We start from the raw sequence: 23670 nt of genomic DNA, 5'->3' as shown, positions 1-23670 counted from the left end.
CTGCCTTAAAAGTGTTTTTGGAGTATCGGGGACAGTTTTAAACTGGTTTAAATCTTATTTTACCAACCGTTCCCAGTTTATTTTTATGGGTGGTTACAGGTCTGACACTAGCTCTGGCCTCAATGGTGTTCCTCAGGGATCAGTTTTAGGCCTTTTACTTTTCAATATTTATTCATCTCCACTTGGGCATCTGCTGCGATCGCTCGGCCTCCATTATCACTTTTATGGTGATAATACCCAAATCTACATTCACTCAAAATCTGGTGAAAACCTTGATGTTTGTTTTCTTTCTGATTGTATTTCTGAGATAAAAACATGGATGAATAATAATTTTCTATGCCTGAATAGCAGGAAAACTAAAGTTATGCTTATAGGTTCCTGTCAGCAAATTCTCATAGCTGGTCTACTGTCTTTATTTATTGATGGCTCTGTTCTACAGACCCAAAGTAAGATGAGGAACCTTGGAGTAATTTTTGATACCAGCCTTACATTTGATTCTTTTGTTCAGAGCACTGTTAAAGCATCCTTTTTTCACCTCAGTAATATAGTGACTGCACCCTATGCTAAATTTCTCAGTAGCTGAAAAGCTGATAAACTCATTCGTTGTCACTCAGATAGATCGCTGCTAACGGCGTTAGCCGTTTTAGCCAGAGTTTCTAAATCCACAATCAATAAGCTCCAATATGTACAAAACTCTGCTGCCAGGATCTTGACTGGGACCAGGAAATACAATCAGATTACTCCTGTAAAAAAATTTTTTATTATTATTATTATTTTTTTAGAGATGGCAACGTTAATGTGCCACAATATAAGGCACAAGTAGGCATGAGAAAACTTGAGCTTGTCAATTAGGACAGAATTTAAGACCACGGTGTGAGCCATGACAAATTAATTTACCTTCTAATAAACAAAATTTTGTATTTTCAGTTAATTTTACAGGCTGTATGCAAAAAACAACAACTGTTGGAACAACCTGTTCCACCTTGTAAACAAATACAAAAAACCCCTCAATGTTCAGTCTTTGAAGTCTGCTCCTCTTAAATATATTTAAAGCTACACTATTAGCCATTTTCCACTGTCACGGTTCTGCGCTGAAGCCAATTCTTGAACTGCTCTGTGTATATTGTGTATACAGGCCTATTGGAATAATTTCAAATAGTATTCGATCAGGTGAGTTCATTTACCCGCCAGATGAAAAGCATTTTAGTTTAATTGTGTTCATAACTGATGCTCTGATCAGGATCTTTACAGCCGATACCGATTTCTTGTCATCTTGATCGACCGAAACTGATCCAGATACCAATCTTTTTTTTTGTTTAAGCTTTAATCAGGAGGTCTATCATAAATAGTTAAATGTAAGCTCTCTCTGCTCATGGTCACTGTTAACTCAATTAAAATAATAGCAATGAGAAATACTGTTGGATAATTGATAAATAAACAAGCATAAAATATTTATTTTTAAACAATAGAGTCCTAATTAAAAGTAGACTTAACAAGCATGATCCATATTAGGAAAAAGAAGGCTAATAGCCTTCTAACGAAACAGCCTACTAAGCTTAATGTTAAATTGATATTAAGTGCAACCCATAGTAATTAAACATTATATCTTATGAATGTATTATAATATCTTTTTTTTATATTAACTAATTTATTTACAACAAAGCACATTTTCTGTCTTTACATTTTATTAGTTTTTTGTTTATTTGTTTATCAGTTTTAGATAGGTTCCCCCAGTACAGTGTTGCCATGTCGGCTGATAATTTTGTGTTTTGGGGGGGAATAAATCAAAACATGAAAACTGGACTTGACTTTTCTAGTGATATCTAGCAACCGTGAGTTTAAATGAAGGGAATGCACTGTCTATTAGAGTTAGTGAAGAGAGTGAAGGAGAGCAGCAGCGTACTGTATGTTTGCAGACTGAACAGTCGCTACTCTTGATTATGATTGGTGAGGAATTATTTAATAAAGAAGTTTGAATTACACCCAACCTTGTAGCGTTAACATTATTATTAATGTACCTGTGCCTGATGCCGCTGTGTCTACATGAGTATGTCACAGTCGCAGGTTCAGGTCATTTAGCGTGATAAATTAAAGATGGCGGTTTGTGAGATCGGCAAGTTGAAGCAGATGATATACATCATAATGTGGAGATTTCCTCAATCAGATCTGAACACTAGCTCTGAGCTACTACTGTGCCTACTCCTGCGTCTTCCGCCTGGTATGGCGATGCAAAGACACCCCGCTGGTCGAGCAATCTTTGGCGGGAGGTACTTGGTATAAAAACTCTTGGTGAAATACGACTCACCAATTATTTTAAGATTCATAATTATAAGATTTTGAATACCCTTAGTCGACATAGATGTGGGTTAATAATTTGGCGTATATAACAAATGCATCTCCGCTGGACGTAGTAGCGATGCAGTAAATCTACACTTTGCTGGAGAAGCGTCAATAAACTCAAAATCTTGAGCAGCACAAACAGTCCTGTAGTTTTGAATGTCTCACATGTTGTTTTGAAGTACGCATGATGTCATCATTTTCACAGATTCTCGTTTTTGTATGTTTACACGGAGACTACAATGGCATTGTTTCCAAAAACTTGCACTTTAAAATCAGTTTTCAAAAGTTTGCATTTTCAGGCCCCAAAAACGCTGTTGTCGTGTAAACGAACAGCCAAACTGCATAAAAAGTTTTCCGTTCTTAGTTGGAAAAGTTGTTGTTTAAACAGCCCCTAAATATACAGTCATTTGAAAAAATAAGTACACCCTATGGAAATTTTATTTTTTATTTATTTATTTTTTTTTTTACATATTTGGAAAAGCAAACTTTATCCTCTTTGAAACAGTGCCTATTAATAAACTCTATCAAACGACACATAAAATTGACATTTTTTAGTCATTTTCCCAGTATAAATAAACAAAAAAACAACAACAACAGATTGGTCACATGGAAAAAGTAAGTACACCCCTACATTTAATCAAACCTTCAAATCCATTAAATTAGAATCAGGTGTTCAAGATTGGGTGCCAGCGATTAGAACCTGCTTAGAGAGTGCAGGTGGAACCTGTTTTATAGTGTCTTTCATATCTAGTGTCTGGTGTTCCCTTTGATATTGAGGTGTGTGGTGTTATCATGCATATAAATTCCTTAAGACCTTCAGAAAAAAGGTTGTGGAGGCCTATGAGTCTGGCAAGGGATTTCATAATTATTTGAAAAAGATCTCAAAATTATTTGAAATGCATCACTCCACTGTAAGGAAAATAATGTACCAATTCACATATTTCTAGATATACATATAGACATGTATAGACCAGATCCAAAGTCCAGCACGATGCCTCAACGCATGAAAGAGATACGAGTCCGGCAGGCCTACTTGGCACAAGATGAGGGGGATGCCACTGTAGAATGTAAGTTGCACACACACATTAACCCGATCTCGTCTGTATTCCAACAGGTGAACCGGCAAGGGGACTTTGGGTGGGAGCAGATGGAGGATAAATGCCTGAAACACTGCTGGGCCCAGGTGCGGCAGACAGAAGGGGTTGACCAGAGCCCGAACCAGAGGCTCCCTTCCTCCTACTTCCTCATTAAGGGTGGTCTCCTATACCAACGGGCCAGCTGCCGAGGGGAGATCGTGGACCTCCTGGTAGTCCCCAAGACCAAGACACAGATGCTGATGCACCTGGCCCACACCCATCCGCTCGGGGGCTACTTGAGAACACGAAACACCCTAGAAAAGCTAAAAGAATGCTATGGCCGGGGATTGATGCAGAGGTCTGGGGCTTCTGCCAACAGTGCCCCCAGTGCCAGCGCACCGCGCCATGGAGGCCTCCGCCGGCTCCCCTTTCCCTCTGCCCATCATAGACGTCCCCTTCGAGAGGATTGGCATGGACCTCGTGGGGACATTCCCCAAATCTGCCCGAGGTCACGAGTACATACTCGTCATCCTGGATTATGCCACCCGATACCCAGAGGCAGTACCACTCCACAAAGCCACCTCCCGTAACATTGTGAAAGAGCTGATGCTCCTATTCAGCCATGTGGGGATACCTAAGGACATATTGACCGACCAAGGTACACCTTTCGTCTCCAAACTAATGTCTGATCTGTGTCGGCTGTTGCAGGTTAAGCACCTAAAGGCGTCCATCTACCACCCCCAGGCCGATGGGCTTGTCAAGAGGTTCAGCCAGACCTTGAAGCAGATTCTACAGAAGGTGGTAAACGAGGAAGCGAGAAATTGGGACCTCCTCCTACTCTACGTCCTCTTCACCGTCCGGGAGTGCCCCCAAGCCTCCATGGGCTTTACCCCCTTTGAACTCCTCTTCGGACGGCGAAGAGAGCCGCCCAGGAGGAGCAGAAAAGAGTGTACGACCGCCCAACACAACCCCGAGAGTTCCACCTTGGCGATCAAGTGCTCCTACTAGTGCCAAACAGTTCCTGCAAGTCCCTAGCCCGATGGCAAGGGCCATACACAGTCCTCGGGTGGAAGGGGGCCGTAAACTATCGCTTGAAAGAGCCTGGTAAGCGAGCGGAGATACCACGTAACATACCACATAAACCTGTTAAAAAAGTGGGTAGAGCCAATGCCAGTAGTGTCTGCGTTCGCAACCGAGACACAGGTCATGATGAAGGTACCTTGGTCCAGTTGGGTGACGACCTCAATCCTGGGCAAAGACAGGAGTTGTCAGAGTTGGTGGGTCAATTCATGGATGTGTTCTCTACATCCCCAGGGATGACGCAACTGGTCCACCACGAGATCAAGACCTGGCTGGGAATGATGGTGCGACAGCGGCCCTATTGTGTCCCGGAGGCCCGCCGCCAGCCTATCGAGGAGGAGATCGGCCGAATGCTGTGGGACAATATCATCGAGGAATCCAACAGCCCCTGGTCCAGCCCCATCGTAGTCGTGTTAAAACTCGACGGAAGTATGCGGCTATGCAATGACTTCCGGAAGCTGAACCAGGTCTCAGAATTCGACAGCTATTCCCTCCCCCGAGTGGACGACCTATTGGAGCGACTGGGGAGGGCCCGATTCATATCCACCTTGAACCTGACCAATGGATACTGGCAATGGCCCTGGCCCCAGAGGCAAGACCGAAGACGGCTTTCAGCATGGCGAACAGCCACGCACCCGCAACATTCCAGCGACTGATGGACATTGTCCTGCGTCCACATCGTCCCTTCACAGCTGCCTACCTGGACGATGTGGATATCCACTCCTCCACTTGGTCGGACCACCTGTTCCACCTTGGGGGAGGTCCCAAAAAGTGTCACTTGGGGCTGATTGAGGCACAGTGCCTCGGGTACCGTATCGGCCAGGGCCTACTAAAGCCCCAGGTGAAGAAAATTAAGGCAGTAAAAGACTATCCCTGGCCTACATCAAAAAAACAGGTAGTGCCTTTTTGGGTTTGGCGGGGTACTACCGTCGATTTGTGCCTAACTTCTCCTCTGTAGCCTCCCCCCTCTCCGATCTCATGAAAAAGGGCCAGCCGGACCGGGTGAAATGGTCAGCAGAAGCAGAAAGAGCCTTCCAAGCCCTGAAAGAAGCCCTCACCAGCGCCCCAGTGCTACATAACCCAGACTTCGGCCTTCCATTCACCGTGCACACAGATGCATCCGAAACCGGGCTGGGCGCAGTTCTCTCACAGACCTTCGATGGAGAAGAAGACCCGGTCCTTTACATCAGTCGGAAGTTGTCCCCCGCTGAAAGGAAATATGCAGCCATGGAAAGAGAGGCCCTTGAGATAAAGTGGGCCATTGAAGAGCTACGATACTATCTGGCTGGTCAGCTCTTCATCCAGGTGACAGACCACGCCCCACTACAGTGGATGGCCAAGGCCAAGAACACTAATGCCAGGGTAACCCGATGGTTCCTTGCGTTACAGGACTTCTCTTTCCAGGTCCAGCACAGGACGGGGACCCACCATGGGAATGGTGATGGTCTCTCGCGACAGGATAGTCTCACTGCGGCGACACACGGCGGCAGTAGGCTCGGAGCTGGGGGGGGGGGGTACCGTCGCAACGGACCAACGGCCAGCGCACAAGAAACTAAAATCACTCCTCCCGCGACTGCCGCAGTGGTGCTGAAGAGATAGTGCCACTTCAGCACCACCAATGTTTTGGACAGCCGGAGAACATGTGGTGGCAGGGTGGAGCCGCCGACACACACACACGGCCGGTGAATGGCGCGCGGCACAGCACCATCCACCAGGCGAGTGGAGTATAAAAGGGCACTGTTCCGCTCGCAAAGGAAGAGGATTCTCACAATACATGTACGCGTGGCTCTATGCATGTTATTCAAAGTTTATCAGCAAAAGTGTGCTTACTAATCGGCATTGTGTGTGTTTTCTTTTCCTAGATGACTCGGACACGAGCAAAGACTCCGCCCCCTGGCTGCAAGCGAGGGATTGCCAAACGGGACCTCCGTCACTTGGGTTAAACCCTGGCGCGATTCCGGCAACCCCGCAGACAATTGAGACTCTCACCACACGATTTCACGCTTTCACGCAAGCACCCACACACGCGCGCACCCACCAAACGATCTTGAATAAAGATCCTCCAAGGCAACACCCAAAACGGCCTCCCGTGTGTCTGTGCTCCACCTACTGCTGGCTAGTTTCCCTACACTCTGTAGTTAATGGCGTGGTGCCTGCCACTTTTAAACATGCTATAGTACAACTGCTTTAAACAGCATAATCTTGATCAGCATGTCATAAATAACTACAGACCCATTTCCAAACTATCTTTCATTTCAAAAGTCTTGTAAAAAGTTGTCTATTATCAGATTTCTTCGTATCCGTGTGCTTCTAGTATTTTTGATTCATTTCAGTCCGGTTTCAGGGAACTTCACAGTACTAAATGTGCTTTGTTGAAGGTTACCAATAATATCTTACTTACTCTTGACTCAGGCTCTTGTTGTATTTGAATCTTGCTTGATTAGAGTGCAGCATTTGACACAGTAGATCATGATATCCTTTAGCAAAGACTTGGTCATGTAGCTGGGTTTCAGGGGCCTGTGCCGGAGTGGTTTGCTTCTTATCTCAAGGAGAGATCTTTTCCTGTTAATGTAGTGTTTCTCATCCTGTGCTCAAATGTCATATGGGTTCCCCAGAGTTCCATTCTTTTCTCTAGAAATGATTCCTCTAGGTCATATTATTGAGAGACACAACTTATTTCTATGCTGATGTCACTCTGCTTTATCTTTATCTTAATCTTATTTTAAAATAAGAACTGCTCTGTGTCTAGTTTGTTTGACTGCCTGCATAACATTAAGCACTGGGTGGCCATGAACTTTTTACAGCTAAACAATGACAAAACCGAAATAATCGTCTTTGGCCCATCAGCTCTGTCCTCTGACATTGTCAGTCAGCTTGGTCCCCTTGCTTCTAATGTGCGAGACTGCGTTTATAACATCTAGGTTGGACTATTGTAATTCGCTCTATCTGGGCTTGTCTAGAACAACTACTGATCGTTTTCAATTGGTACAAAATGCAGCATCCAGATTGCTGACTGGCACTAAAAAACGTGAGCCCATTACACCACATTACACCTTCTCTTCACTTTGAGTGTGTTTTCTCGGGAGAGCTATGAGAATTGGAGAAAGGTGGACTTTGGGCTTGCTCATGAAAGCAGTTTGCGTCTACACAATAATGCAGTACTAAGTCCAGAGGACTTCTGCATCCCTTCAAATGAGGTATGTGTCTAATTTTAACCACGACAGTTTTACTTGCCTTTTGACCTAATTAAACCGCTTAAAACTCTGCGGGCTGCCACGTGCAAAACTATGCAATGAGAGTCCGCATTGAAGGGAAGAGCCTTTGCCTTTAATTTGTGAAAAGCTCGAGCCTATTAACTAGCTACCATTCCGACACTTCTACCATCCGTGCTGCCTCCGGTTTTATATTATGTTTTCCTCCATAGTTACGCCAGGGGCTAATGCTTTAAATAGATAGGAGCCCTGCCCCCGCCCCAGGAACAGCATCTCCAGCACTACCACACTGAGCATGGGGGCCCCTCAGAGCTGTGTGTTTAGTCCATTACTCCATGGCTCCTCCATGGAGATCGTCAAAAGCACCAAATTCCTTGGTGTTCACCTAACGGAGAACCTCACCTGGTCTCTCAACACCAGCTCCATAATCAAGAAAGCCCAGCAGCGTCTCTACTTTCTGCGAAGGCTGAAAAAAGCCCATCTCCCACCTCCCATCCTCACAAGATTCTACAGAGGAACTATTGAGAACATCCTGAGCAACTGCAACACTGTCTGGTTTGGAAATTGTCTCGGATCGTAAGACCCTGCAGCGGAGGACAGCTGAGAAGATCACTGGGGTCTCTCTTCCCTCAATCATAGATAGTTACACCACACGCTGCATCCGCAAAGCCTCCAGCATTGTGGATGACTCCACACACCCCTCAGACACACACTCCACTCTCCTGCCGTCTGGAAAAAGGTACCGAAGCATTCGGCTCTGGCCCTCATGACCAGACTGTGTAACAGGGTCTTCCCCCAAGCCATCAGACTCCTCAATAATCAAAGACTGGACTGACACACACGCACGCGCACACGCACACTCTGAATTGAACACCATCCCACTCCCACTGCAATATTTGCACATTCCTGCATTGACTCTATTGCATTTTTGCAGCTAATGTATTTATAATAATATCATATTCAATTTCTTGCCACTATCGTAAACTTTACCTGGCTGCTACTGCAATAACTGCTATGTCCATGTTTGGTATAAGCTAATCTGCTATGTTTATATTTACACCATTTTAAAATTATATTGTTACTCCTTGGTACCTATCTTTTGCACTACCTGCTATATCAGACACTTCCACACTAAAACTGTGCACTGGTCGGCACTACACTGTCACTTACTGTGCCTATTGTCCTGTTTTAGAAGTATTGTACTGTCCTGTGTTGTTAGCACACGTTTGTACGTGCACTTTATGTAAAAATGTGTAGATGTTTTTAGTTCTGTGTCATCTCATGTGGTTAGTGTGTTGTTTTATGTAGTACCATCATCCTAGAGGAACATTGTTCCGTTTCACTGTGTAGTGTACCAGATATATATGGCTGAAATGATAAATAAAAGTTTTCATAAAACTTTCACTGAAGATGCATGAATTATACTCCTCCTACTTCCCTTTTTGTCTCAAAGGTTTTTATATTAAAAATGCATATTGTGAGAGAAATAAATTTCTCACCTCATATCCAGGATTTCCATCTTTTCCAGGTCTTCCCTGCAGAAAGAAAAAAGTGAGTGGGTGCAATTAAATCATTGGTACAACTACTTACGGTCATGATCCTGTGTTATGTACTGCTTTAATGAAATCCTCTGACTTGAAAAAACACTGCTGCAATTTTTTTTTTTTGCCATATTATTAACTCTTTAATGTAAATCAGTATGCTTTGCCATGTTGTAATGTAACTGTAGCTTTCAATACAGGATAGTGACACATCTCCTTTAATAAGCAGTATTTCCCAATCCCAGAAGCAGTGTTTTTCTACTTTAACACACCTGATTCAAGTCAAGAACTGCATGATAGAAAAAGGTGCATCAAATCCCTAGGTAAGGAAAAACACTGTTGCACAATGTAGTATAACAGTGCATCAGTATGGGACACGATAGGGTGTGATTTCTTACAGGTACACCTGGAGGTCCTTCAGATCCAGGGAAACCTGTCTCTCCCACAGGCCCTCGCACTCCCTGAAAGGAACAATAAAAGAAGTCCTCTAACCTTATTCCTGTTTTATAAATGCTTAAACAATCTGATTTACAGCTGTTAAGAAGCGAAAAATTAATCTTACTGGTTCTCCTGGGATTCCTGGCTCACCACGAGTACCAGGTTTCCCCTGCCAGCCAGAGAGGAAAAAAGAGAGAGCGCAAAACTACTTTCAAAACCAACTAGTTAGAGATTCATCCAGCCTGACAAGGAAAAAACAGCTTGCTGTTCAAGTTGTTTGTGTGCTAAACAGAGCAAAACAGAGATGGACAAATATAGAATAGACTATCTAATGTGATACCCCGAAGCCATGCCTTTTGGTGTGCCTCTTCTTTACTTACATTACTTAACATGTTATTTGTAGATAAGCATGTACATATTTTAGTAGTTGCCAGACTAAAATCAGATGGTATTTTGAGTGAAATATTACCCTGGAGATAGACATTTCATTACATCTAAATGTCATACAAAACGAGCATTTAAATTTTAGGCCATATAATATGATACATAATATGATATAAAAATAATATGAATGTTTAGACTATATTTCATTGGCCTAGTTTTGGCTAGTTTATGACCAGTGTTAATTGTAAAATACTGCCTCATCAACAAAGACAATAATTGTTTTAAAAACTTTTTTTTTTTTAAGAATGTGGCTGCATCACTCTAGCCTTCCATACAAATTATATATACACACACACACACATTATATATATATATATATATATATATATATATATATATATATATATATATATATATATATATATATACACACACACACAAATATATATATATATATATATATATATATATATATATATATATATATATATATATATATATATATATTATATATATATGTATACACATATACACATATATGTATACACATATACACACACAGTTTCTTCCAAAACTATTGAAATGGCAAGGCCAATTCGATTTTTTGTGCTAAACACCAAAGACATTTGGGTTTAAGATCAAAAGGATTTCAGCTTTTATTTCCTGGTGTACATCTAGCTGTGTTCAACAACATAAAACATTGATTCTTTTTTATCGGACCACCCAATTTTGAGCAAAAGTATAGGAACAGATAAGTTTTTAAGTAAATTAAACTGAATAACACAGTAAATTGGTTGCATATCCCTTGCTTGCATCAAACCTGCAACTCATTGACCACCAAATTGTTGGTTTCTTCTTTTGTGATGCTTTTCCATGCTTTCACCATAGCCTTTTTCAGTTGTTGTGTGTTTTGGGGGGTTTCTCCCTTTAGTCAGGAGGTGAAATGTATGTTCAACTTTGTTAAAGTCTGGTGATTGACGGCCAAACTAAAACCTCCATTTTTTCCTATGATAAAGTCCTTTGTTGAGTTAGATCATTGTCTTACTGCATGATAAAATTCCGCCTGATTAATTTGGATGCATTTCTCTGTACATTGGCAGACAAAATATTCTTGTAAACTTCTGAATTCATTCTGCTGCTACCGTCATGAATTAAATCATCGATAAAGACTACTGAGCCTGTTCCAGAAGCAGTCATGCAAGCCAAAGCCATGACACTAGCTCCAACATGTTTTACAGATGAACTTGAATGTTTTGGATTATGAGCAGACCCACACTTTCTTTCTCCACACTTTGATTCAAGAGTAATTTGTAGTTTCACTCATGATGTGCATGTTTTAACCACAGACAGTTTTGGAATTCTCTGACTGTAGGAGGAACGGTCTAGATGAACAACTGGGCAGCAGGGTGGATTTGCTTCTGCAGCTGCCGCTACTACCATGACCTGTGGAATTGTCTGTTGCTACTTTGACCAGTGGTCATGACTGATACTGCTCTGAGTAGGTATTTGTTTTTTCTCATCAGTCTGGGCCTTTTCTCCACTCTGTGCCAATTTAGACAGGTCTCAATATGATATGAGGCAAATTTGTTGAAAACTGGACAATTTGGAGGAGTAGCAGCAAAAATGGCAGTTAGGCTGAAGCATTTTTGGCATGTTATTGTAACTTTTGTAGTAAGTGGTTCGGTCATGAAATCTGTTGCATAGTCATAGGGCATGGTCTTGAGGATGCCTACCAAGGTCATTGCTGAGATACAGACTCACATATTGTTTGGCGGCTTTGCCATCAGATTTGTTGGCATGTTACAGGCAAACCATTTGGAATATCAACATTTCAGGTTAGTCTCACTAGCTAGGAAGTACACTTGAATTTCAGATGTTAGTGTGCGTTCACTTCAGCATGCTCCAAATAATTATAGGAAAAATGAACTGTTAATAATTTAGCACAAATTCTTCAAATGATACAAGGGAAAAAATTAAAGTTGTTACAGTTCTTGACCACAAGGTGGCACAGTTACAAAAAACTTAGGGCATGCACCTGAAGATAGTTATTAAGTTTCATGATGATAAAGAAATGTATTGCTGAGATACACCCTCACATCCTGTTTTTTGCATTTGCCAGCAAGTTACAGGAGAACGGTTTTGAATATCAAAATTCCTTTGACAACTTTTGTTCAGAAATGTCTCAAGATCTATCATCTTGTAGGGAATCCTCTATACCTGCTTTACTTTATTCCTCTCTATCTACAAAACTCTCTCTATATACTGATAATCAAGTTGTCCTTAACACACTTAAGATTTGGTATCAATTTAGACGGCACATTAAGTTTGTAGGTGCATCCTCTTTGGGTCCTTTAAGCAACAACTACTTATTTCCTCCATTATGTTTGGACTCTACATTTTCAGTGTGGTATGACAAGGGCATTAAACAATGAAAAAATCTGTATGCCGATGGTGTCTTTGATAGCTTTGCCAATCTGTCATCTACTTATGACCTCCCTGTGATGCATCTGTTTCATTATTATCAAATTTGAAATTTTGTTTCTAGATGTTTTCCTAATTTCTCCTCTGCGCCTCCTGAACAGGCTTGGGAAAGCTTGTTTTCAAACAATCCACATCAGAGAGGAATGATTTCTAAGATATATGATTTCATTCTGGCCTTAGGTAGTCAGTCGAGTACCAAAATTAAGAATGTGTGGGAAATGGAGTTAGGAGTACAAATAAGTGAAGAGTGTTGGGAATGTGCTATAGGTAGGATACAGTCTACCACTTCTTGTGCTCGTCTTGGGCTCATCCAATTCAAAGTTTTACATAGGGTCCATTTGTCTAAGTCGAGACTTTCTGTAATATATCCAGATGTAGAGAACAAGTGTGATGAATGTCATGGCTCTCCCTGTCATCTTGGTCATATGTTTTTCTTTGGGCCTGATCTCTATGGTTTTTGGACTGGTTTCTTTACTATCATGTCCACTATTCCCAGAGTAGATTTAAAACCTTGCCCACTGATTTCTATATTTGGGATTCCTGATGCCTCAGTTCCATTAAGCTCTGTACAAAATGATACTATCGCTTTCACATCCCTAATAGCAAGACGTTCCCTATTGATGCATTGGAAGTCTGCTAAATATCCATCCATCTCCCAGTGGCTAAAGGACGTGATGTTTTTTTTGAAACTCTAGAAAATAAAGTATACGATGAGGAGTTGTACTGACAAGTTTTTTTTGTTTGTTTGTTTTTGTAAATGGCAACCCTGTATTTCATATTTTATGGAGTTACAGACACTGCCCTCTTGAATTTTTGTTCTTTCTTTCTCAATAAAAATATTTTGGGGGAAAAAAATGCCTCAAGATGATGAGAGCAAAATTTGGTGAGGATTGGACAAAATTTGGAGGAGTAGTAGTAAAAATGCCAGTTAGATATAAACATTTTTAACATGTTATAATAACTTTTGATTAGTAGGTGGCACCGTCATAAAAGTTGTTGCATAGTCTCAGGTCATGGTCCTGAAGAGCCTACAAAGTTTTGTGTTAGTGCACAAAGTCATTTGCATTCTGGGCTTAACTGCACGTCGTCATGCTTTAGACGTCTGAACTGGAAGTGGTGTGACCTTTCTCTGCCACAATGCCATCAAGAGCAGATGACCCATTTTTTCTTCACTCTTCTTCGCTTCTCTACACATCATCTTTCTGTAGCTTGCTACTGTTGTTGTTTGGACTTGATTCCCATAAGGGGAGTGTGTAATTCATAATGTAGACTAATCGGCTGTTGTACTGGCTTTATGCCAACTCTATGTGCTGTGTAATCAGGCTGTATCCAGTGGATATTTTGGCTAGTTAGACAGAAAAATAGAAACTGAAGTTTATTCAATCAGAGCATTCATGGATAACCTGATGGTGTCAAAAACATCAGTGCCTGGAAGCAGATGGATCCTCCAAGACCTTTGAGCGACTCATCACCTGAGCCTGGATGAGCTTCAAACCAGTGAAGCTGTGAGGAAGGAGAAAGTAACTGGCAAGTTCTGTATCTTCATAGGAAGCATCCAAATCCTGTCAATCACTGAGAAGCCAGTAAGATACTGGGCAAGGTCTTTGACTACACCCTGAAGGATTGTGCAGCACAGCAAGTGTGACAAGATTTGATAACATAACCTCTAGTTACTGCTGTGGGCTGTAAGTATTTTAATCATAGTAACACGTTTATTATGTTCTAGCAGTGACTCTGAAAAGATGGACTAATTATGAAAAGGGTTCAAAGGTCAATGCAGAAAGACTGAAGAAACAATGAGTCATTTATACATGTGGTAATGCCTTTACTAAAATCATGCTTTCAGGCCCTTCTCCCCTTCTCTGATTGTAGCCATGCCCCCAAGAATAGCTTAGGTCCATGAATGAAAAGTATATTTTATATATATATATATATATATATATATATATATATATATATATATATATATATATTACATACATATTTTTTGTGGGGCTCTTTAAATTGTATAATTTAAAAGAAGAATAAATACATACCATAGGACCTGGGACTCCAGGTGGACCAGGCATACCAGGGTCTCCCTACAACAACAACAACAACAACAACAACTAACAATAAAATATAAATCAGATATAAATATAAATCAGATGTTACATGATTTTACATAGCTTTTTAATGTTATGTAGCTCCACTGCTTGTACATGCTTGCCACATATACAATATGTGGTTAAACTTCTTAGTCATTGTGACAAGGTGTGATGGAAAAATTGTCCCACACAAGAAAATGGCAAGGCCGCAATAGCACTTTTGTGAAAAGGTGTGTTATTGACAGTGCTCCTATTTACAGTCCACCAAATGTGCACAAAAATGCCACATGAATGCCCAAAAACAAATAGACACAATAGGGGAAATGGAGAAAATGGAGGAAAACTATACAAAAATATATACACTACAGCACTTGGCTGGTACCTCCTTCCACAGAAAGGTAACTACACCATATACTAGCACTGCAAATCCAAACTCCAACCCACCATACACAAATTAACAGGCCTGGCTTTTAACCTGGAAGCTCTACCCACATGGACTCCTCCATGTTCTTCCAGAGGTAAGTATTACAGCAGTAACTTTTCATAAACAACAATATATATAATAACAATCTTCAATATCATAACATATATTCAATATATATATATATATATATATATATATATATATATATATATATATATATATATATATATATATATATATTACACACACACACACACGCACACACATACACATATATAAAAAAGAGACGCACCAATGTATTTGTAAAGGCAATCCTTCCCGCTATCGGCCTTTGCCCAATAGTTTTAAAACGTCTGGTAATCAGGGCAGATTATATCCTATCAATAAAAAAGAGGGCGGGAAAACACATCGATTTCGTACTGTGTGTAAAGATGATGTCTCTTGTGTGGAATGACGACAAAACTGCAGTTTGTAAACTCTAATCTCTGCACTGCTAAAATTTTACACCGGAATTGAGCAGTAGTGAAGCGGGAGTTTCGGCGTCACGTCTAATGACCCCAGATTCCCCCAGATACCCCTAAAGTGAATGTGAGCCTATCAGGAGATTTTATAGAATTCAGTCAATGTTAATATGAATTAATAACATTCAATAAGTTACGAAATCTTACGTTAATCTTCAGAATTTAGTTAATTTTAATTAGAGTGATGTGTTTTCTGTTTATGAGACCAGTTACTGTGAAACAACTTGTTGCATTTCTTTCAGAATTCCTTTAAATTAATTATTATTAATTTATAAGAAGGCATAAAAGGCAGAACTATCGGTATCAGTTGAGAAATTTAGTACTGGTGCATCTCTAATATATATATATATATATATATATATATATATATATATATATATATATATATATATATATATATATATATATATACAATATATATATAAAATATATATATATATACACACATACATACATACATATATACATACACACTGAGGATCTGAAAAAAAGAATTGTTGCTCTACATAAAGATAGCCTAGGCTATAAGAAGATTGCCAAGACCTTGACACTGAGCTGCAGTACAGTGGCCAAGTCCATACAGGGTTTTAACAGGACAGGTTCCACTCAGAACAGGCCTCGCCACGGTTGACCAAAAAAGTTGAGTGCACATGCTCAGCGTCATATCCAGAGATTGTCTTTGGGAAACAGATGTATGAGTGCTACCAGCATTGCTGCTGAAGTTGAAGGGGTGGGGGGGTCAGCATGTCAGTGTTCAGACCATACGCCATACACTGCATCAAATTGGTCTGCATGGTTGTCGTCCCAGGAGGAAGCCTCTTCTAAAGATGATATACAAGAAAGCCCGCAAACAGCTTGCTGAAGACAAGCAGGCTAAGGACATGGATTACTGGAACCATGTCCTGTGGTCTGATGAGACCAAGATAAACTTATTTGGTTCAGATGGTGTCAAGCGTGTGTGGCGGCAACCAGGTGAGGAGTACAAAGACAAGTGTGTCTTGCCTACAGTCAAGCATGGTGGTGGGAGTGTCATGGTCTGGGGCTGCATGAGGGCTGCCAGCACTGGGGAGCTACAGTTCATTGAGGGAACCATGAATGCCAACATGCACTGTGATATACTGAAGCAGAGCATGATCCTCTCCCTTTGGAGACTGGGCCACAGGGCAGTATTCCAGCATGATAACGACCCCAAGCACACCTCCAAGATAACCACTGCCTTGCTAAAGAAGCTGAGGGGGAAGGTGATGGACTGGCCAAGGATGTCTCCAGACCTAAACACTATTGAGCATCTGTGGGTCAGCCTCAAATGGAAGGTGGAGGAGCACAAGGTCTCTAACATCCACCAGCTCCATGATGTCGTCATGGAGGAGTGGAAGAGGACTGCAGTGGCAACCTGTGAAGCTCTGGTGAACTCTATGCCCAAGAGGGTTAAGGCAGTGCTGGAAAATAATGGTGGCCACACAAAATATTGACACTTTGGGCCCACTTTGGACATTTTCACTTAGGGGTGTACTCACTTTTGTTGCCAGCGGTTTAGACATTAATGGCTGAATGATGAGTTATTTTGAGGGGACAGCAAATTTGCACTGTTACACAAGCTGTACACTCACTACTTTACTCACTACTACTTTATTGTGGGATATGGGGGAAGGATGCGGTAATGGAGTGGATATGTGTGCGTTATGTATGCAACTGGCATGTTAACCTGCCATAGTGTGCACCCAATGGTAGGGAAAACTGGAAAATGGGTGGATAGTGGATTATATGTGCATGTAAATGTAGTGCTGCCGCAATCGTGACAGAGCCCTCTGTCACAGTCGTGTAATATCAAAGCAAAGATAAGTCCTGCGCCACCAATCCAGAGCTGCTGAAACATAGCAATGTAATATAATATGTATGTATTATAATATGTACGATGTAATATAATAGCAGACATCTGATCTAACACCAAGAACTAAATATGCCCAAACTCGAGAAAAGAATATCTGAAATTGTTTTAGACAAACTTCAAGTTAATTCGGTTGGTTGTCATTACAGTCTTATTCCTTCAACATGGAATAGTATAATTTAAATAATAAATAAATGCAATATATCTGCACAAATGAATCTCACAAGTTTAAAGTCAGGGGCGTTAGGTAAGTCAGGTAAAGCTGGAGTCCACAATGCTCACAATTTTTTATTTGCTATTTTCCTCCATCATAACTATTTTCTATTATACCCCCTCTAGCCATTAAGGGGCACCACTTCAACACAAGGATAACTTCTTGTGCATGTGTACAATGCGTTACAACATCATGTGGTGACCTGACTCTGTAAAATGCCTTTTTTAATAAACGCCATTCCGTTCTTCTTCTTTCCTTTCTACATGTTTGGCTTTTCGAAATCTGCATTACAATTTATGACTATGGTTGGAGCTGCAGGTGAAGCTGTACTCAAAAGCTGGCAATAGTTTCTGTTGGCTGTGGGTTACTGTGGATTAATCTATAAGGCACTTAACTGTCAATTACAGCTGGGGGAGGTCTGGGAACTATGGATTTTGAGAAGGCCACTATCATGGCAGAGTGGGATACCCTCAAAATACCATGTCATAATGCTTATTATGAAGTATATAGTGTCATTACCTCCAGCTTCCCGTATCAATGCTGAGCATAGTTAACCTTGCTCAGCAAAGCTGTATTGTGTACTGGTAACTTCTAGGTTGCCCGCCATGGCTTGTATCACTCATAGTCCTACTTTGTCATGTACTTTGTCCTACAATCCACTATTGGTGGATTGGAGCCAGTTTATCACCTTATCTTATCTCATCGTATTTTTTCCTACTTTATGGTAATTTTTTAATTCAGCTGTGCACTACATTTTTGGGAGGGTTGTCAAAAATGGGAGTGCTCTTAGAGGAGAACCACAAAGTTGTCATTTTCCCACTATTCCCAATTCAAAAATAAAAAATGAAACGTATGATATGCAGATGGATGGCCTACTGTCCACTGTGGCTCAGCTTAAATTTGTGATGCTGAAATAGAGGCCACACACAGCAAGAACTTCTAGCTGTTGACAGACCGTCCAGCCAGGAGCCAATTTCTTCACCCACTTCACATCTCACAAGAGCAAATATGCTATATCCGTGGCTGTAACTGGAAGACTTTTTTGTCTGATTGGGTTTTTTCAACTGAGTCTCATTGTCTCATTGTCATTAGCCATGTTTCCATCCACCTATTTGTATGCGCATTTTGGAATGTCACATAAAAAAACGCTGGATGGAAACGCCAAGATGCGCATAAATTCTAAAAATGCACATTAAAAAAAAAAAAAAACAAAAAAAAAAAAACTTATGCACTCAATCGAGTCGGATAAATCCTTTATCCAATAAGATGATATGCGCATAAATTATGATGAAAACACATTTACCGAATAAATGTCTGGATGCGTATCAAAAAAATCATGTGACTTTGCCTCAACAAATCATGTGACTGGATATTCAGCGCATGTGGCCAACTTATACAGCACAATAGCAATGCGTTTTTCTGTCGGAACTGGGGCACGATGGGACAGCATATCTGGACTAACCAGCGGACCAATCTCGTTGCACAACATCGGAAATGTTGTTTTGGTCATTCTAAAATACCTTAGCCAAAGTTTGTTGTCAAAGTGGTTCGGTATAATTACCTCCCAGAACTGTCTTGCACGACTTCATTCCCAAAGAGCAGGCTCCCACCTCAATGCAAGATTACATGACCACGTTTATTGCATTTTTTCTGCGGGCTCTGAGACGCAAGTCACTTATTATATACGTAAAAAAAAACCCACAGTGGCTTCTCCTACTGGAGCAAATTCCGTTTGTCTTTTTGATCTTTGGCACCAGGTTATCAGGAAGTGCCATTTTGGCTTGCTTCGAAACATGGAAACATAGATAGTGTTGTCTCCAGTAATTTCCAGGAGTGACTTAGTTTTCCCTCAACAAGATGTACTGTCTCAATTGGACAAAAATCTGGCACCCTCAGCTGGAACGTCTGCACCTATGGGTATGGCCTCTCAGAGAGAGGCACAGGCCATAGATTGCAATCAGGCAGTGCATGAAATGCTAGTAAGATCCCCTAGTCCATGGACCTTGTATGCTCTCCAGTGGAAACTGTACAGTGAAGTGTGAGCACTTCATTAGACAGATCCAGTGCATTGTGTGGGGTAACCCTGTGGCCAAATCCAGGGTTCCTGCCTAAGGTCATATCAAGAACATTTGTGAATCAATTGGTTGAACTCACAGCATCCCACGATGGGGAACCACATGCCCAGTGCACACCTTATGATATTACATGACCTGTCCAATAGCAAGTCAATTGCCAGACCAACTGTTTATCTGTTGTGGTACAAGGACACCAGGTACTCCCCTGTGTAAGCAGGTGTGGTCCATTGGGTTGTGGAAGTACCACTCCAGGATTTGTGCTGCTGTTACCTGGGCATCATCATGCACCTTTTCCAATTTTATAAGATAAAAATCACCCCTCCCAGTGGGGTGAATGTAGCTATCATATCTGAATGCCCTTACAATCAGTCTTTGGATGAATTAGTTCCTTGTGAACTAAGAGGGGTAAAATAGAATTTTAGGTTACATATGTAACCCTGTTCTATTAACTCCGGATAACCACCAGGGTTCTCCATTACTTGCAAACACTGCAGAATTCAGCTGCAGAATGGCAGCTATTAATGACAGCCTTTTCATAAGATTAGTTGGTGACTTTGTGCTAAAGGCATTCAGGTGCTGAAACACTGCCCCTGGTGCTTATTCAAGGTTCACAGAACAGGGTTACATAAGTAACCTAATGTTTTTGTCCCCATCTGATTGGTATAATGATTACTGAATTTCTCCAAAGTATGTATCTGAACACATAAAATGAATGATAACTGAATCAATTTCTTTGCATGTGTGGTGTTCTCCCTCAACTCCTTTCTCTCTTCCCAACACTCTTCATTTTGCCTTACATAATGTGACTGAAACTGTGTACTTTGCAAAGCAAGTAAAGTTTTCCTGGCTGGTTTTCCTAGCACTGTTCATTTACCTTCTTAACCCAGTAGAATTTGTAAATAATGATATAGCAGTCCAGTCTACCAGTCTTTCATAGTTATTTATGTTCTTTCTTTTGTCTCTGTACTGTTCCAAAAAAAAAAAAAAAGGAGTAGAAATGGGATTGCTTAAAATATGTAACAAAATTATAAAAAAAAATTTTTACGCTTTTGAGATCACACACCCACCACGGACGGACCACTGACTTGAACACAGTACAACAGTTAAACTTACTTTAGCTCCAGGCAGTCCTTCAAAGCCTGGCAATCCCATTGGCCCTGGGTCACCCTGGATAAAAAATACTAAATTTAAAATAAAGTCTCACAATGGACTGGCCAGACATCTACATGCACAGGTATTTCTTTGTCAAATGGAAAAACATGAGAAGGAAAACATTTCAGTAGCCTGGCCAAACTCTAAGTCATTATCCAGTGTCTCATGTAAAACATACCATGTTCCATTTGGATGCCATAGATAATTTCAAAGAACAAAGGAACACTCTCCAGGAACAATTTTTGACATTTACTTAACTCCACAAACCTTTCATTAGCCCTTTGATAAAGCTCTTTATGTATACCACTGCTACATGTACTTCTCCTATTAACAAACTACTCAAAATTCAACTTCTTCAGCAGAGCAAAATTGCTGATTGTAATAGCCTTGCCCTTCATGCATTCATGCTGAACTGACAGCTCCCTGTAAAGGTAAATATCACAAATGCACACTTCAGGATGGACTAAGTTGTGTACCAGAGATGTCAGATTAGCTTAAGGATCATTCTCTGAAGAGTAAGAATATGATAGTCTACCACTGTAAGTGCAATTTCCTATTGTAACACAACAGCTTATCTAGAATAACCACGCTCTTGAGTACAGGACTGTCATCTTGTTTATGTAAAAATATGATGGAGGGCATCATTTCTTGATCTGCTCTGGATCACTCTTTTGTGGAGAACATTGGTATGAGAATGCATTTATGGGAGCTAACCAAAACTCAAAGAACAAAATATTTTTCACTCATCAAAACACTGGCATCGCAGAAATACATAACCAACTTACTACTCTGCCTTCATCCCCTTTGGGCCCCTGAAAACAAAGAGAAATAGAACTGTTAGATCTTAAAAAGAATTACACGAATGGATAGATTTTTTTTTTTTATCTCAACCAATATTAATAAAGTGTTGCTTGAAAGTTTGTGAACCCTTTAGAATGTTCTACATATCTGTAAAAAAAAAAAAAAAAAAAAATGGCCTAAACATCATAAAATTTTCATACAAGTTCTAAAAGTAGACAAAGAGAACCCAATTAAACAAATGACACAAAAATATTATATTTTGTAATTTATTTATTGAGGAAAATGAAGCAATATTACAAAAGTGGCAAAAGTATGTGAAGGATTAACAGTTAATTTGAAGGTGAAATTAAAATCAGGTGTTTTCAATTAATGGCAGAGGTTGGGAAACTTTTCGGCTATCAGGGCCATAAAAGCAACAAAGTTATGATTTTTTTCTTTAAAGAGCCAGAGAAGTTAACGTATATTTAATTAAAAAAAAATATTCTTCTTCTTATTATTATCATTATTATAGTTATTATCTTTAATATTAATTCATAATTATCAAAAGTGGTAATGTAATAAAGGCCATTTCACATTTTGTGTCTACGTTTGTTATTGACCTAACAGCCTACACTCCACCTAATAGTCCTATAGGTGGCACCTGGAGTTCATATAAGTCAACTATGATATCCATCCATCCATCTTCTATACTGCTTATCCTTCTTCAGGGTCACGGGGAACCTGGACCCTATCCAGTAAGTAAGATTAAATTGAACACTACTTACCAACTACCACAAATGAAAATTTCTCTATCCATTCAGACTGGAAACAACAATAAATTCTTTTTTTTTTTTTCCTTTTAGCCATTTCATCCTTATTAAAATACTGCAAACAGATGGTGGCTATGTAGTTTTCAACCGTTTTCCTGGTCTAATTCATAAATTACCACTCCATTCCACATTACCATCTATAGTGGTGCATACATGATGGGCATCAATTATGAATTTTGCAATATTTTCAAATATGTAGCTTTCAAATATGTAATATGTAGCAAATATGACACTAGCTTTCATGATTTTTAGTTATTTTTTCCCTGCCATCGAAAGAGCCATATATGGCTTATTGAAAGAGCCATATATGGCTTGCAAGCCATAGGTTCTGGACCCCTGATCGATGGATCAATCAGGTGCGAGTGAGCACCCTGTTTATTTAAAGAACAGGGATCTATTAAAGTCTGATCTTCACAACACGTTTGTGGAAATGTAAAATGGCATGAAAAAAAAAAAAGATTTCTGAGGACCTCAGAAAGAGCGCTGTTGATGCTCATCAGGCTGGAAAAGGTTACAAAACCTAAAGAGTTTGGACTCCACCAATCCACAGTCAGATAAATTGTGTACAAATGGAGAAAATTCAAGCCAGTGTTACCCTCCCCAGGAGTAGTCAACCAATAAAGATCATGCCAAGAGCAAGACGTGTAATAGTCCAGGAGGTCACTAATTAACCCAGGATAACTTCTAAGCAACTAAAGGCCTCTCTCACATCGGCTAATGTTAATGTTCATGAGTCTATTCTAACAGACTACTACTCTGGCTGCTAATTACTCTCTTAATGTTTGTGGAAGTAGGAAGGGTGTAATTTTTACTCCCACCTAGCTACTGAATGTTGGTTTACTTTTTGGGAAAAAATGACTACATATTGAAATCTGTTGTGTTCTTTTGTTGTCACATGAGGTTATTTGTTTGTTGCTGAGGACCACCCAATTGTTATTTAACTGCTATATAAAAACATTGAATTGGAGGAGGATGTACTTTTTTCTTCCTGTGAATGAAATTGATTATGTACAGTATTAATGTTTTAAATTGAATTTAGTCTTTAAGGAATGCATACCGGAGGTCCTGGTGGTCCTGGGGGTCCTCCACTCTGTGCAAACAGAACAAAATGTTATATAAATATGCTAGTTTGCATGTTTCTCCTTTG

At 40.3% G+C, this 23670-nt stretch overlaps 1 protein-coding gene across 9 annotated transcripts in view; it reads right to left on the bottom strand.

Annotated features, from left to right (window-relative positions):
- LOC108260767 (collagen alpha-1(XIX) chain) overlaps positions 1-23670 on the bottom strand; it is a 250068-nt gene that overhangs the window by 21784 nt on the left and 204614 nt on the right. For 8 of the 9 annotated variants that reach the window (XR_008393821.1, XM_053677725.1, XM_047152377.2 and 5 more), the window contains 7 exons: positions 23581-23613; positions 21699-21725; positions 20875-20928; positions 14589-14633; positions 9812-9856; positions 9648-9710; positions 9208-9243 (listed from right to left, as the gene is read on the bottom strand). Coding sequence is in view for 8 of the 9 variants with exons in the window: in XM_053677725.1 (XP_053533700.1) it covers positions 9208-9243; positions 9648-9710; positions 9812-9856; positions 14589-14633; positions 20875-20928; positions 21699-21725; positions 23581-23613 (303 nt within the window). In the remaining variant the exon portion in view is untranslated. Of the gene's footprint in view, positions 1-9207; positions 9244-9647; positions 9711-9811; positions 9857-13929; positions 14056-14588; positions 14634-20874; positions 20929-21698; positions 21726-23580; positions 23614-23670 lie in introns of those variants that run through there. The other variant, XM_017461303.3, reaches the window with a different exon arrangement.

This window comes from Ictalurus punctatus, chromosome 29, assembly GCF_001660625.3.
Source record: "Ictalurus punctatus breed USDA103 chromosome 29, Coco_2.0, whole genome shotgun sequence".
Taxonomy (NCBI): Eukaryota; Metazoa; Chordata; class Actinopteri; order Siluriformes; family Ictaluridae; genus Ictalurus; species Ictalurus punctatus.
The sequence above is the reverse complement of the archived record's forward strand: the minus strand, read 5'-3'. Positions and strand labels throughout refer to the sequence as shown.